Consider the following 17,856-nt stretch of genomic DNA (forward strand, 5'->3'; position numbering starts at 1 on the left):
TCCTCTGCAAGAGCAGCCAGTGCTCTTAATTGTGGAGCCCTCTCTCCAGCCCCAGGATCTTACTCTTCAATACAACCATCTCCCAGGTAATACCTCTCTGTTGGGCCTGTGCTGCCTATGGGGAAATGGTGTGCTGTTCGATATCATATGCACACACTGGCTCGGTAATCTTGCAGACCACTGACATCTTTTAAAAAGCTCTTTTCTTCATGAGAATCTTACACACTCTAGCCTAGACTAATACTCAAATTCAACATGGTGAACAATCAAGTGTTTGACAGGGCTGCTGAGGCTGCCCAGTGAGAATTACTGGCAATCCTTCCTTTCCACAGCTGAGGTTTGGCAACAGTTTTTGTTATTTTTATAACCTTCAAACATTATTACCTCTTTCCCTTAGGTTTTGAATAAGGGTTGATAGAAGGATAAAAAGAAGCGCTCAATTTAATAAGGTGTTTTAAAAAGTATAAATTAATTTTTTCAAATGTGTTCCAGATTGATGTTTCTACAGGTTACAAAACACAGACTTGGAGTTTAGAACAATAAAAACACAAAGAAAAAAGAGGCAATGATGAAAAAAAATCCATCTTGTAACTGTAGAATAGAGACAGCTGAACAGGGAAAATCAAGTCTGGGGTGTGAGGGAGAAGACAGGATGGCATTTACAGGTTAGCATTTTCAATTATGAGCTGGTCAGCTCACAATACAGAACCACTAGGATTCAGTCATCAGTATCAGATGGAGTCAGATAGGAAGCTGTGATCCTAAGAGTTTTGAAGTGTTCAGGAGTCCCTGGGAGATGTAGTGGTGCTGTCAGGAGTGCACGACAGGTCAATAAGATGACCTCTGTAGAAGTATCTCCATAGAACACAGAATAGTCTTGCTGACTGGATCTAGGACTTAAGAATCATCAAACCCTAAAGAGAGGCATAGACATTCCCAGATCCACTAAACTTCCTAAACTGTTCCCATATCCACTCATGCAAGACCTCCTAATGAACTTTCTGATGACGCTGCCCCTTTATATTTCCTCACTACAATGTGCTAAAACGGATAAGCACTGCTATTTGGGAGTTCCACTCTAGTCCCACGTCAGTGGAAAGTTTAACGTGGTATGAAAAGTCACCTTAACCCAAGCTTCGCCCACAGTTCCTAACTCACTATTGACAATAATCTACTCCTATATGCTGCTTGTCACCTCAAACAAATAAATCATAACCCACCTACCAGCCCCCAAAAGAAGAATTTTAATCTCACTAAATATTCAATGGTCCCCCTATGCTCCCTGGAGCTGGGAAACAGTCTTCCTTTCTCACAAGCCATGTCCTCTTGTGATGGTGGACAGTAATTCAGACTTCACCACTCAATTAACAATATTTATGCACTCTACTTGTGTTGAGTTCCTGCCATTTCCCAGGTATGTACTAAGTCAATGGGGATAGAAAGTCTGCCTTCACATTTCTCAAAGCCTAGAAACAAAGACAAGATCCACATGTCTTGACAAAGATCAATGTGTAGACTGCAGCTTCTTAGGCTCTGGGATGAGTGGGGTTTGAGAGAAATTTTGCAGTGGCAAAAGGTCTCTGAATATGCAGCGATAAACATTATTTAAAATCAAGAGCATACCGAACAAGAAGAGTTCCAGCGGGTTTGCTGTGTTGTATCACACAGCTCACTAAAGCCTTCAGCACACCAGTGCAGACCCAGGCTCTCTACTCTGTGCACTGCCAGTGTCTTCTGTGCACTCTCCTGCTCTTACAGAAAGAAACCTTTCCAGCGCTCCTACTGCCGCCTCTCAGATCTAAGTATCAAATTAGCCTACCTTTGAACTGGAGTGTGCTATATGCAGTGTTTGGTTTTATAAACTATTTTTTTGAGTTGTGGGCTTGAATTTCATAAAACAAACAGACAAAAACCTTACTTTTGGCTTGGGTTTAACATAGACTTTCTGGTCATTTTGAAAATAGTCCTAAATATACTTCTACTATTTTGTACCATGTATTTATGAAAAGAGTTTTCCACGTTGATGATTAGTAAATCAAAATGTCAATCATCTCTGTAATATAAAGATGTTCTATGTCCTGTAATAGCAAATATTCAGCCACGATTTAATTATTATTGTAAAAATAAACGAGCACCATCTCATTAGTATGCACATTTGCTTTTGTCTTTAAAATAATGGCAAATTTATATGCATTCAAAATAATTTTTAAATAAATTCTACTTTGATTTGTGTTATATACTTACATAACCAGGATCACGTAAAAGACTCTGGTCAAAAAAAACATGAGAGGAAGCCATTTAAGAAACCCTGGTATAAATAAGCACAAAGCCTATGAAGGTGAGTTTTACGTGTCAACTTGACACAGTCTAGAATTATCTGAGTGACAGTTTCATGAAGGATCAGGTTGTCTGCAGGCATGTTTATGGGAGGTTGTCTTTGACTGAATTAACTGATGTGAAAAGACTGTGTCCACTGTGGGCAGCACCATTTCCTAGGCTTGGGGTCCTCAATGAGTAAGAATGTAGAAAGTGAGCTAAGCACTAGAGGCATGCATCCATTCGCTTTCTCTCTACTCTTGGCTGTGGATATGACTAGTTGCTTCACTTTCCTGCCTTGATTTCCTTCTAATGATGGACTAGAACCTGGAATTATAGCTGAATAACCCATTTTTCTTTAAAGTTGCTCTTGCCAGAGTATTTTTTATGACATCAAAAAAGAAAAAAAGAAAGAAAGAGAAAGAAAAAAGAAAGAAAGAAAGAAACCAAAACAGAGCTTTAATGGAACATGGGAGAAGAGCCTGGTAATATAACCAGAGGCTTAAGTGATGAGTAGAAATGACCCAGGCTTTACTATCCGCCCTGCCCCCTGCCATGTGAAAAGATGCTGAAACAGAGAGCAGATAGGGAAACACCGCATTTGAAGTGCTTCCACGGCCATGTGTTGAATATTTGGTTCTCAACTAGAGGTGCTGTTTGGGGATGTTGTGGATCTGATCTAGGTGAGTTTCTGAGGAACAGGCCTCGTGGGCTACAGCCCAGCTCTCCTTTGCCCAGAGCTCTCTGCTTCATGATCCTCTGAGATTTGAGGATGCCACAATCTTCACTCCAACCTCCATGACACGTCTTTTTGCCATGATGGATTAATACCCTCTCAAGCCATGAGCCGAAATGAATCCCGCCTCCTTTAAGCTACTTCTGCCTGGCATTTCGTAAGAGCAGGGCAGCGGGGAGCACAAGAGCTAAGTGGCAGTGAGCAGCCGGGGCCAGGAGGAACTGACTAGACATTAAGAGTTGAGAGGCAAGCAGGAGCTTCTCTGGGCCCTGCGCACATTAGCTATTACTCTGAGCCCCGATTTTCTGATGTTCAACAAGACATTAATAGCAGGACTTGCTTCAGAGACATGATGAGAGAATAAAATTAGATAACCAATACTAAGTCCTCAGAACACTGAAGTATACTCATGGCTGAGTGTCAACTTCATGGTTTTTTTTAAGATCATAATGTTATATAATTGGGACCAACAATTATCTTATCAGTAAGATAACAGCAGCTAAATGTTCACAGACCTACAAACAATCACTAGGCGTCTACCGGGACAATAAGCCTTAGTTAGAACAGAGATGTATTAACATAGCTCTCACCAGAAGCCAAACAGTAGCATTCAGTGTGTGAGTGTCCATTAGGACATTAACATAACATAAATGTAGTCTTTCTGCACGTGTTGTTTAGACAGGATCTCCTTCTGTAGCCCAGGCTGGGCTCAAACTCATGATTCCCTGGCCTTAGACTTCCCAATGGTGGGATTATAGGCAAGAATCACTATGCCCAGCTTATACTTAGTGTTTTGAAACAGCCCATTCTCATTTTGCAGCATCTGAAATGTTTTGAGACAAAATGCAAGTTTTCATATGTCTTTCTCAATGTTCTAAGGAAACTGTTCTTGCCTTTTCCAGCTTAGAAGATGACCCTGAAGTTCACCTCACGCAATCTTGACCTCCAAAGCACCTCAGTTGGAATGTTGCTTCTGATTTCATGTCCTGAAATTTTGACACCCTGTCATCTCTCTGACAAGGACTTTGTGGTTACAGGGAACTGTCACTGTCCCAGGTAACTCAGAGCCATCTTACAGAGATCCCCATCTGAAGAATTTTAAACATTTAATCACAAGTTCTCTGCTGAGCATGTGTCTATCAAGAAGGAAATCAGTAAGTCAAGGAGACAGCTGCATGCCCAGGTTGACTGCAGCCACACTAGAGAAGCATCCTAGTAAATCTCTAAAGTTTCATCATTAATGTCCAATTCTCTGGATTTATAATTCTGAATTCTACAAAGGTTAAATTTCATGCAATAGTTGTTATATAGAGCATAATTACTAAGATGTAAGAGGTTTAGGTTGTTTCCCCCCCCCCAAAAAAAAAACCATTTATTTTGAAGTCCTAGTCACTTCAAAATGTGATAGATAAACGCAGTTAAGATGAGGGGTAGGAGGAGATGGAGGTTTTCATAAGACACACACAACAATATCTGGTGACAATGAAGGCAAAGATGAAGGTTACACAATGGCAAACCAAGGACACCTTAGCTAGCCAGCAAACTCTAGAAGCTAGGAAGAGGCCAGGAAAGAGTCCTACACATGGCAGAGTTGGCATGGGTCCTTCTCTGCGCCTCGTGCAGACATTTCTGTTGTCTAAGCCACTCTGTGGTGTTTGCTGCACCAGCCAGGGTAGAAACTCATGAAGAAGACTGAGGATGACATGGCAGAAAGGTGAAGGTGACTCAAAGGAAGACAGAGAAAGTCTCCGTGAGGCACACGTACCTGAAGAGTTATTACCCCAAATCACAAAGAATTCTAAAAGCTTTCCAATGAACAGGCAAAGAGCATGCTCCAAATGGGCGAAAGATCTTGGCAGATTCCCTGCCCAAGGAAATACATGTGAAAGAGGGGAGGAGATGAGAAGAGGCTCACTACCAGATGTCTTTATTGAACTGCAAGTTAAAACCACAGAGTGGCGGGGGTACCACTCAAGAGTCAACAAGCAGCTGGTTGAATACTACTCGTTCCCACGGAGAAATAAGGCCAGTTAGATTACGTTACATAGGTAACACACAAACATCATGAGCACAGAGCTCTGAGCTACAGGAGGATGATCAGATAGCTTTTTTTATACATGGCAACAGGCGTTGTACATTTATTCAGCTACTTAGGGAGGCAATTTGCCAGCACCTAGCCCAGCAGGTCAACTGCATGTCCCATGAAAATGCAATTATACTTCCACTAGCCACAGCAGTAACCCTTACATATGAATAGAACAAAAAATAAAAACAAGAATGGTGATGACTGCAGTTCTTATGTTAAGAAGCTGAAAAAGCCCACTTGCCTCTCATAGTAGGAGAAATAACTTATGCAAAAGCATTATACAGCAAAGAAAACAGATGGCCTAGAGCCACTTTGCAAAATACTGGAGTCACTAAGAATGAAAAAGAAATGGACAGAACCCAAATTCATACACTCATAAAGTCTGTTCAATGAGGGGAATGAGTTTCTTCTGGGAAGGGAGAGGACAGGGGTAATCTCTGTATGGCCATGTTAGGGACTTTCATATACAGAGAATGCTCTTAATCTGATTGATTGCACATCCAACAGTCACTATATGAAAACAGACACAAACCATTATTAATGATACATAATATTTACACACAGAAAAAAAAAGGTCAGTATACATGCTTTAGCTCAAAAAGGTTTTTGATGAAGTTATAAAAAAATGGATTGAATTATGACAGGAAACAGATCAAGAGCTGCTAGATAAAATAGATGCTAGGGATGAAGAGAGCAAATGAACACAGAAGAGGGAGAGGCACCTGGGTTACTGATGAAGCTGTCCTATACCTGCACATGCATTGGCAACTCACAGACTCCCAAATCCAAAAATCAGACCTCAGTAATAACTTAGAAAAGGTAATGAATTAGTTTATTTTCATGTCTGGGCAAAGTTAATTATCTGTGGGATTAAAGTTGGGCATTTTTGTCAATCAGAAAGAAAAGTAATCAGTCTACATATTTGCACTGAGAATACAAAGCATATTTGTTTGGATGGATAAGTTGATGGGCGGGTAGATGGGTAGCTAGATGGCAGATGGATAAATAGAAAGAAAATAGGTAGATGGATAGATTGATGTTAGATAGATGGATGGAAGAACAGACAGATGATAGATGTACAGGAATCAAGTAAGAAAACCACAAAGTTTCCAACAAATAAATAATTTGAATGGACTTTTATGCAGTAGGAAGATAGAAAGCTTATTTGCTCAAATATTAATCTTTTGTTTCATTTATATGTTTACTTTGAAGTGGTAAAGGTGGAAAGGAGGCCTCATATATGCTAGGTAGTCATGGAGTCACATCCCAGTCCACACTCCCATGTATGTAAATGTTGCCTGATTTCAAACCATCCAAATATTTAAATGTACACACAAGCAAATACAAGAGAGTGGCTTTAAAAGTTCTTAAAAGCTGAACCTTCCTCCTCAAGAGAAAATGTGATATTGTCTGCCTCTCCTTGCATGAGGTCATCTAACTTTTCCATGCCCAGCTTGAATGTCCTTGTGTTTTGCAACATAAAGGATAGCACGAGCCAGTGGCACTGGGTAGGCAAAACAGGTTTGTCTGTGCAGCTGCTGGCACAAAGTAATGGCTCCTATGAATGGGTTCTCACCACGTGTGCTGGAACTTGCTCGGCTTTTGCAGCAGGAGTTCCGGGTCTTGGATAGAACTGGTTGATGAAAAGGCTTGGAAATTTGTACTCTTCAACAAGTTTCAGTGTTTCTTGAAAATCCTGATCGGTTTCTCCAGGAAAACCACAGATAATATCCGTAGCAATCGTTATTCCAGGAACCCTGGAGAAGAAAAACAGACAAAAATGTAAAAAAAAAAAAAAACAGTTGACTGTGAGCCAGAATCATTTTATTTCCTTGACATTTTAAATGGTATTTAAAAAAATACAGTTTATTTTTTTTTTAAGACAGAGCACTTGAAAACAGTTTTGAAACGCTCTAAATACTAAGAGATACAATGAAATATAGTGGTCCCTGGTCATCCTCAGAGGCATCCATTTTTAATGCTTTTAGACATGGTTTTATTTTGTTTTCTTCTCTGTCTCTTAAGACAGATGCTTACTCTGCTGTTTCTGGATTTGTTGGTTTTTTTAAAGGCAGTATTTAAGGGACTTTTACATTACGGTAAATGAACTAGCTGGAATTATACACTAACCCTATGTTCTTAACACTGTATTCATAGTACTTCCATAAAAGAACTGCAGAGACAACTGGCAGACCAGGTTGTTTCTCAACATTTAAGTTTTCCTAAGAGTAGTAACTGAGTCTTTGGAAAGCTTGCTTAACATTTTATTTTCCTAAACTGATATCTTCTCAAGGCTTCATCAGACCTACCAAAACGCAACAGCAGGATGAACTGTTGCTCCATGGCACAGCTTGCTAGACAGGTACAGTGCCCTGGGTTCAATGCCTGGCACAGGTGGCAGGGATGGAGTGGAGATGACAAAAATCAAACCTACTTTCTAAACACTTGATGTATGAGGTTGCTCAGCATCCATGTCCCTAGTTTCTGGAAAGGCCACTGCTTTCTTCCAGTGTGCACTACTCTAGCAATGAGCTGGCTGTTACCCCTGACTCCTGCTCCTTGCTCTCTTTTTTTCAGTCTTGTTTTCTTAGGTCGTAGGTTTTGCTAATTCTCAATTACTTCCTTCACTCTGCTGGTGTGTTTCTCTGTATCAGGTGACAGTTATTAGGTCTCAGGGTGTCTGAACACATGACTGATTGGCAGTACAGTTACCTAATATTCCAAATTCACACGATTATCCACCAGAATTTTGCATTGTTCCTTTTGAAAACGGCTGATAGATGCTGAAGGCATGAAATTCACTCCTGTGCATACTCACAGTTTCGCAGTGCTTGATATTAGACCTAGGGCCTGTGTCGGCCAGGTCTATACTCTGTGACTGACACACACTCCACCCACACATACTCCATTGCATGTGCTGTATCACTCTCTTTTTAGGGTGTCAGGTTTTCTCAATCATTTTAAATTTCATGCTAATATGGCTTTTATTATATTTTTAAAATCGTTGTACAAGGCACAATCTATAGACTTAAAGTCTTTCCGTCTAGGAATCTAAGTCTCTCATATTATTTCCTTAATAATTTCTCTAGGAGATTGTCTTGTATTATTTCTTCAGTAATTTCTCTAGGAAATGTCATCTACAACACTTCCTCTTAGGGACTCATTTATTTTGAATGTTCAAACCACCAGTTTGATATTTAGCTTTTTCTGTCTCGTTTTCCATATGTGTTATTTGTTCTATTTTACTTGAGTTTGTTTTCCAGTTTATAATTTAAGGTAAAAAAAAAAGCAGTAATTCAGTACGGTTCAGTCTCTCCCAGCTCTTTCTCCATCTTGAGTTTTCCTTCACAGGACACCTTCTTACAGATGTAGCATCATTTCTTACTTGAAGACATGTCAAAGTCTGTTTCAATTTCTCTGCCCATAGCCTTCGTATTTATTTTCTTAAGGCTGAGAATTTATATCAACAAATAGTCATTTTCACTGTCCTTTTGGTATTAAAGAACAAATCACTGCAAACATTTTTTTAGAAGATATTTTATTTGTTTTATGTGTATGAGTGTTTTTCTCTTCATGTATACCTGTACACCATTAAGCATGGTGTTCACAGAGGTCAGAACAGGCATCAGATCACCCTGAAACTGAAGTTACAGACATTCATGAGGTACCCTATGGGTTCTGAGAATTGAACCAAAGTCCTCTGCAAAAGCACGTGATTGCTCCTAACTGCTGAGCCATCTCTCCAGCCACCGGAGACTTTAACTGAAGAGTGGAATATAGAACAAATTAATGCTGCAGGTGGTGCCATTTTTCTCCACAGCCTTAGAGTTTCTATTCAGTTGGCTACAAATATCCGAAACTGTAACAGTGTAATGGTAACAGAATGATACAGTGGTTCCTAACAGTTCCATAGCATGGAAAATAGAAATGCAGATCAGAAATTGGGGTTCAACCTGAAGATCTGACAAACATATAGCCAGCCATTGGCTCTTATCTCTACCTCAGTTCAAAATGGCTGTCCTGCCTCCAGGAATCTCAGAATGAGACTGAAGGAGAGCTGTCTCCCAGTCTTACATTCCTCTCTAGGGCTGGGATTAAAGGCGTGCACCACTGGGATTAAGGGCATGCACCGCCCAGTTTCTATGATAAACTAGTGTGGCTACTGGGATTAAAGGTGTGAATTACCAACCACTGCCTGGTCTGTAAGGCTGACCAGTGTGACTGTTTTACTCGCTGATCTTCAGGCAAGCTTTATTTATTAAAATATAAATGAAATATCACTATAGTACCCCAAAATTATGAATGAACCCATACACATTAGGGAACATATTCCACATCATCCTACATCTACTTTCCTGTCATACATGGCTCTTCATAGATGAGCACAAGAATTTGGTAGCATAAGAGAGAAGAAGGCTCGGCCAAACTGCAGAGCTCCTAACAAATAAATTCATGGAAACAAAAGCTCCTGATCCCTTTGCATAGTACTTGATGTTTATGTGAAGAAAACACAGACCCACTCACTATAAAAAGTACCCTCTTCTCATTTCTACTTTGCTCATAGTCATTAATTTGCATGGATTATAACTTGTAAAGTAATTCAAGGATTTTTCAATGTGATGATAAATATGAAGGACAGTTTTTTACAGAAAAAAGAAATGGTCTACTGTGACATAAACCTACTTCTTTCTTCTTTAAGGACAATCAAAATCACATTTTAAAAATCATAGAAGCATGTATTTCCTTAGTAAGACTCAGAAGAAAAGAACAACTTGCTAGATTAAGTGTGTGAACAGAAAGAAGTGTGTAAATAAGTTTCAATTAGCTAGTTTTACACTTGTCTTCTAACTAGTCATGATATAAAGAAATCCACAGATAAAAATAGAGGCAAAAGATAACAGATGAGAGTCCATGTCCCCCTGAAAATTAAAAATATCTTAGAAACTGCCTGTGAAACATGGCAAGAAATGAAGTCATTGTCCTAATTTTTGAATCAGAATGAATCTGGCAATAGCTGTCGGGTATTCCCAAAGGAAAGTCCCTTTCTGAACCCTCCCCCATCCTTCTCTATCAGTGTTCTCAGCACTGGCCAACACCTGCTTACTCTGGCTTTCCTGGTGGTGGTGGAGGGTGGGTTGTGACCAACCTTTAAAGGAACCACAACCAACTGGGATGTTCAAATGTGAATGTTTTAACTCAACAATCAATTCAAAATCTGGTCTGGTAACACAGGAGACAGAGTACTACAAACTGATGACATGCCAATATTTAGAAGTAGAAACTGTTTAACTGTTTAAAAGTATGTAAGAGTATAAGTTGATTATTTATATCATAAAAGTAAAGTCTGCACCTCAATATCAGACAAGACTCATCTATACATTAATTTAAAATATGTAAATGTTGCCACTTATAGTCTTGAAAATAATTTGATTCCTTAGGTAAGCCTACTAAAATCTCATTTACATTGTTAATTTGCCTAGCAAATAATTCTCAGTATGTAAAAATCAAAGAAGTTTGAAGCAAAGCAAATTCTAATTTTGTATCTTGTGATTTAAGTAAGAGGAAATGATGAGGGTATAAAACATTATTACAAATACTTAAATGGTAATTCTGGGAAACACTGTCTTTTTGAGTCACTGAATTTTCAAAATTCTATTTTTTTAAAAAAAATTTCATTTTCACAAATTTATTGAAGTAGTGAGTAACTTGTATGCAATCACTTACTAGTATTCTCTTGAGTTTCAAAACCTTGTAATATTTATGCTTTCTTAGTAGTTTTAGAAAGTAATTCTGAAACATTGAAATAAAGATATTCAATGAGCTGCAATAACAGAGAAAATTGGACTCACCATTTTTTCAGTCTTGTGTTTACTGCCAAAGCAGGTTTGTGAAATAACTTGGGAACAGAATAAGGACCCTGATGTATATCTGACTCATCAGTTTGGTTATAGGACCTACCAGGAACCTGGAGTGATTACATAGCATCTGCTAGCACTGGGTTGGGGTTTATGGAGTTTGGGGATATAGCTCAGTTGGTAAAGTGTTTACCTAGTATATGCCCTGGGTTTGATCTCTAGCACACACAAACCAGTTTGGTGGCACAAAAGACAACACAGGACAAGACATTTCAAAAGTCATTTTGACTTAATTGAAAAAAATACATATATGCACTCCAAAATTTGATTTCTTAGGAAGACTTTCATGTAACTTAGACTGGCCTCAGAGATAGCCAATTAGCCAAGGCTGGTCTCCCATTCCTCTAATCCTCTTCCTCTTTCCAAGCACTGGTAAGAGGAAATAAAGATCTTAAAACAATAGAAATGAAAACATAGACTGTCTATATATACGATTTACAGTGAGAGTAGTACTTGGGAATTTTAAGATTTAATGACTGTGTTTGGAAGATATAAAATCAATATTCTTAGCTTTCATTTCACAAAACCAACCAAGAGGAAGAAATCAAACCATAAGTAAAACAGAGAGGAAATAAAAAGTATGAGGAGAAAACAATAAAAAGGGAAACAATAAGGAAAAAAATCAATAAAAGTAAAAGACACATCTCCAAGAAACTAAAATTACTTAGGTTCTACTAATCTGAGAAGAAAATAAGGAGATAACATGATCAACTTCTGGCATGAGAGATGGGACACCATGACAGAACCTACTACCAACACTAATGTCACCTTGAGAATATACTATACACAGTTTTATGCCAGCATTTACAACTTTGATGAAGCTGGAAGAATTCTTTAAATGATAAAAATGGACCTAAGAAGAAACAGAAAATCCGAATGCATTTCTACTTATCACAAAATTAAACTCCTGGTTTATATCTTGACCTCAAGAGAAAACAGGACAAGACAACACAACCCAGGTTCAGATGGCTTCACGACAGATCCTACTAAACACATTTAAAAAATAAGATTAATGTTACAGAAACTATTATACCAAACAAAAAAGTCAGAAGTTAGAGTCTAGCATATTCTAAAATCAAAGAAACTGATTACAAATGAACTCTATACTAATATCTCCCATGAATACAAAGATGATGTTTTCTTAATAAAACATTACCAAACTGATCCAACAATCTATGGGAAGGATTATTCCTCCATGTTTTAATTCAAGAGTGATCTGAAATGCAAATATCAACACATTGAATCACACTAAAGGAATAAATGTAAAAAAAAACCCTCATGGTGGTCTTCGTAGATGCAGAAAACTAAGTAGACAAATCAAATACTCCCAAGAACTTACAGTTCATATATTTTCCAAAGAATGGATGTTTTCCCAATAAAACTGATAATATAAGTTACAGATTCCTGTTCTCACTTCCTCAACTCAACATACTATGGAAGCCTGGTCAGTAAAGAAGGACAAATAAGAGAAATTAAAGGCATGTTTGTTGTAAATAAGGAAGGAACCTAACTCTTCTGCAGATAAGACATTCCACGAAAATACAAAGAAATCTAATTAGTCTATGAGGGTATGGAGGTCTGAGAAAGCTTGCAAGCTCCAGCAGCAACCTGGGAATGTCAGTTGTATTTTTATATATTAATAATCAACAATCCAAAAGAGATACCAGAAAATAAAGTAACTTCACTAAGAAAAGAGTTAAGTGGCAAAAATAAGATAAATCAAGGAAGTGTTCATAAAATTTGCAAAGAAAAATTAAACAGAAAGATTAAAATATCAGTGATTTCAAAACTATAAGTGGAATTTCACGCTAGCATATGAAGTATTGGGTTTGAGCATGGCACCTGACCATGTATGTGCCATGACACTTTATTCCTGTTTACTCCCCACTATTCCTCCCCTAACGCTTCCTTTCTTCCCCAGCGAGCCCCCGTTTCCCTTTTACATTTAGTCCATCACTCTATCTCCTACCACCCTAAGATCCCTTCTCCCCGCAGGTGCCTTCCTACTTTCATGTCCTAATGCTACACATATAAATGCACACAAATAGAAGAAGATAAGTCTTTCTAAACAAATAATTGAAGAGATAAGCCACAGATTAGGAGAGCATACTTCTGAACCATGTGTCTTGTCCCCCAAACCATTTCAAAATCTTCTGACTTACTAATAAAAAGACAAAACAACAGTCGAGACTTTAATCACCACTTCACTAGAGAATAAACTAGCTAGTACGTGTGGAACGATTGGGTCTAGGAAAAACAAATTAAAACTACAAAGCCAGTAGTGTGGCTGAAACTTAAAAAAGCCAAGAGCAGATGTAGGTGCACAAGATGAAAACTGAGCCTGCATTCATAATAAGATGGTGTGTAACGTGGTGTGGCCATTTGAAAAACAGGTTGGCAAGTCCTTAAGTAGTTAAGCAGAACATGTAGGGTACCCAGGAACCATATTATAAGGTATCTATCTAGGAGAAGTGAATATTGGAGAAGTGGATTTTCAGAGTGGATTTCCTATTATTCTTTATAACAGGCCAAAATTAGAAACAGTTAAAGTGCTTACTAGCTGTTGAAGGCATGAACAAAATATGGCAGTTCCATATATTAGAAAGAGAACTGTCCACTATCACATGTACATAAGTAAACAATAAATGAATCCTTTTAAAAACCTTAAATCTCCTGGGCTTTTAAAAAAAAGTACCAAGAAGCCCAAAGTAGCTGGGACAGAACCCATTGCTTAGGCATCTACTCCCAGTCTTCTGACCTGTGCGTCTGGAAGAAGTTTGTTTCTTCCCACAGCTGGATGTATTAGCACTACTGCTGCAGGCCCAGGGTGAGTGACTGAGTGAACTTAGCCTTTGGTGGCTTTGTTTGTTCCTAGTAAAAGCATTCAGTGGTAAGTTCACTCAAGTGGATGCAGTGCTCGGAAGGGTACCTGCTGAACAGGGCCTATATGTGTCTCCCACCCTCACTGAAACCTTGTCAGAGAAATATAAACACCTAGTGCCAGGCAATGCATGGACAATTTATATTTTGCTGGAGACAACTTCTTGTAAGTCTCCAGGACAAATGGGGAAATATCATTAGTGGAATAAGATTCAGAGAGGTGAATTACAGACAGTTACACAATTAGGATATATGAAATGAGGGCCCTAGTCTGAAGTTTTTAATCACTCCCTAAGGCTGTCTTCTCTCTGACCTGTGTCCACATGTGTTCATTGTATGACTGTATTAGAAGTTTTAGTGATCATAAGTTCACTGAGAACAAAACTTATTATTCATAATAGTTTTTCTCCAGTAATTTAATGCAATGTAAGAACCTGCTTGTATTTTTGCAGTAATATTTTAGAGCAGAGATATCTACGCTCTGTCTAGAGGTTAAGAGACTTGTCAAAGGCCACCAGGCTATTTATTGCTGGTGCAATCACAATTTAGACCTGAATCTTCCAGCCCTCTCAGTGCCCTGTCCACTGTTCACAATGAACACAGAGGCAATTTAAAACTAAATGGCTCCAGGCTACATTTATTCTTTCTAAGACCTTATTGTTGCCTTTATTATTCTCATTATTCTTCCAGAAATGAATGTGATTATCCCTATATTCAGATGGTTTGTAGAAAACCTAGCAACAGTCTCAGAGGAAAGAATTCATGTTAAACCCAGACAGATTTGGGTTCATTAACAGTCTTGCTACCAAAAGTTACTTCAAAGATCCCAGCTTTAGCCCCATCTTCTCCAAGATGGGGCTCACAGCACAACCCTTTAAATGATGCCTACTTTCTTCCACTCTTCATGAGACTCAGACAAGGACCACACTCACACCAACTCTCCATCCTAGCGTTTCCACAGCCAGTTTCTGTTCGGTTCTTCTCAGTTGGTGCCCTAGGTAAGTGCTAGGAAATTATAGGAGAACAGGATCAGAGTATAGATGCCACCAAAGGAGACTTGACATAGCACAAGTGGTTGTACTTTTCTTTGTCACAAATTATATTAACTAAAACTGCGAAACATGGGAATTTGTGAGTGGTTTATGAGTAAAGTGTGAGAAAAATTTAAAAACTCTAGACTTGAAAAATATTCTGACAGTGACAAGAGTCTTAAAATGTGTAGTGAAGGGTTTTACCAGCATTTCAGTCTCTGAAGGTTTGCAATGTTTAAAGTGATTACACAAATAAAAACATACTATACTAGCTGAAAACTAAAAACAATCTTCACTAAGACAAACTATTTTAAGTAACCAATTTAGGGGATGGAGAGATGGCTCAGCACTTAAGAGCGCTTGTTGTTCTTGCACAGGACCAGGGCTTGGTTCCCAGCACTCATCTGGTATTTTAAGCCATCAGTAATTGTAGTTCCTGGGGATCTAATGCCCTCTCTGTTGTCCTTGGGCACTAAGCACACATGGTGCACACACACACACACACACACACACACATATATATATATATGTATATATACATACATACATACACACATACACATATATATGCAGGCACTAAGCACACACATGGTGCATATATATATATATATATGCAGGCAAAAAATTTATGTATATAAAATAAGATCTTTCAAAACAGTAAAAAAAAAAGTCAAATAAATAGGCCTAACTAACACTGCTGCACAAAACTTTCATTTTTGGAAAATTTGTTCAAATGGATAAATAATTATCTTTCTGAGAGTCTGTCTATTCATCCAAACTACTCTCCAACTACAGCACTCAGAGTCTAGAATACATGTATGCATGTGTCCATCTGTCTATCCCACCGGTTTACTATATCAATCACCCTCGGTTCAAAATAGGAACATGTCTCCTTTCTTAGCACAATCCTGACCAGACCACTGAATGTACAAGGACCATATGCTATGACTTTAATGATACTTTAATATGTGTAGTCTATTGTTTAAGGGTCAAAAATGATTAACAACAAAAAGAAACACATTGAAACCCTCCTGCCTGAAAAGTTCATACAAAAAGCAAGAGCATAATGATATTCCTAGAGGTTAGGTGTGGTACAGTCCTAAGACTGCTGAGGCTGAGGCAGGAGGACTACCAGGAGTTCCAGGATAGCCTGGAGTATGGAGTGAGAACCTGTATCAAAAGCAAGCACACATTTCTATAAATCAACAATTGTGAACTTTTCCACATAAAAATACCTATAACACGCATGACGCTTAAAAAGAAGTTTAAGCCTCCTTGTGTGAAGATGTTTTCAGCATTTCAACACCAAGTCGTTTCAAGCATTAGGCAAAATTTGACATTGACAGAAGGACTATTTAGCCTCTTTTTGGGGTAAGTTTTTACTAATTAGCTCTTGTTTGTTGGTTTTGCGAAAGTTATTTATACTCTCAAGATTGCCACCCGGCCACAGGAGTGAGTGCAAGTCAGCAAGGACCATAAGAAAGGTTTCTTCAAGTCTTAGTTTTAGTATGGAGGAGATAAACGTGATGCAAAACATAAATGTATAAAAATATCTTTCTAGTGCTGCATGTAATATATATATATAATGAAAACTTAAAAAACTTATTTTGAAATAATTTTTTGATATATATCTCATTCGATTATTTATTAAAAATATACAAAATTTCATCTGACTTTTAATCTTTACTGAAAGTAGTAAAACTTTCAATAAACTAGAAAAACTTAAATTAATCATTTGTTTAATTGGATACAATTTTATTGTTAAGTAAAAAAGCAATCCATATGACACAAGGCAGGAATGAGATGAAGCCATGTGGGGAGATCAGAATTTACAACCACAAAACAAATGACCGTAAGATCACTCGTGAAAATGGTGAGTATACACAGACACCGTTCTTGAAACTCAGAAAGAAGAATGGCTGTGAAACAGACAAGGGGAGGGAAGAGCCTGGGGACAGCTCAAGCTGATGAAACTGAAGAATTTAGTAGCATTTATTATAGTTGCAAACCTGGTATGAACCCAAAAGACACAGTTTTGCTTCAAGAAAAACAGTGTTATGAATCATCACTGTTAACTAAAAATTAAATAAACACCATGCTAAGTAAGATTTTATCCCGCAATGCTGTGCTTGCACTACACAGCAAGTATTTTGGAATAAGCACAAAACCTTACATAAGACCAAAGATATTGCTTTAAAAATTAAAAGTAAGCATACTGATTATACTGTTATAATATTTAAAAGGAGCCATATTAAATTTCGCAGGATTCTCACATCTGTTATTAAAATCATTTTATGACACTGTGGGTTAGAGTGAAGGTATTTACTATCTATGGTACTGTTAACATGATTCTTATATGAGTTTTCCTGTTTCTATGGCAACGTGAATTATAAGGTTCAATGAAGCCGGATTTGGTGATGTGTATTTTTCTGGTATTCAAGGTGAAAAGAAAATGAAACAGTCCTAACATTCATAAACTGCAGCGAATGTCTGAATTCCATTTAGAGATAAGACGATAATTACTAAAGTAATTAGAATTCTTCCCGGATGGAATTATTTTGCACACAGTAGAAATTGAGATTTGGAAAGGAAAGCATGGGCGAGTACGTTCAGCATCACTAATTAATTACAGCAGAAGCACTCTGCCACTCCAACACCTCGGAAGTCACTACACCGTCTTCTGTCGGCTGCTGACTACAATGGCAAAGAAAACTAGCCCCTACCCCATCCCTTAAGTCAAAAAGATAAAGTAGGTGAAATCATTTTATTCAAGAGAAAATCCAATTACAGAAATAATCAACTTTTCCCTCTTGCTTTATTTTTTTCATATTTGAAAGGGCATTCACATTAGCAGAACCAATTAAATGAATATCAAGACAGGGTACAACTACA

General features: G+C 38.0%; 1 protein-coding gene across 3 annotated transcripts in view; it reads right to left on the minus strand.

The window, feature by feature from the left end:
- Positions 1-17,856, minus strand: part of Cdkal1 (CDK5 regulatory subunit associated protein 1 like 1) — a 549,403-nt gene that overhangs the window by 163,070 nt on the left and 368,477 nt on the right. For all 3 annotated transcript variants that reach the window (XM_013349127.2, XM_026783099.1, XM_013349128.1), the window contains one exon: positions 6,715-6,895. In XM_013349127.2, the coding sequence (XP_013204581.2) occupies positions 6,715-6,895 (181 nt within the window). The remainder of the gene's footprint in view (positions 1-6,714; positions 6,896-17,856) is intronic.

This window comes from Microtus ochrogaster, chromosome 16 (assembly GCF_000317375.1).
Source record: "Microtus ochrogaster isolate Prairie Vole_2 chromosome 16, MicOch1.0, whole genome shotgun sequence".
NCBI classification, from domain to species: Eukaryota; Metazoa; Chordata; class Mammalia; order Rodentia; family Cricetidae; genus Microtus; species Microtus ochrogaster.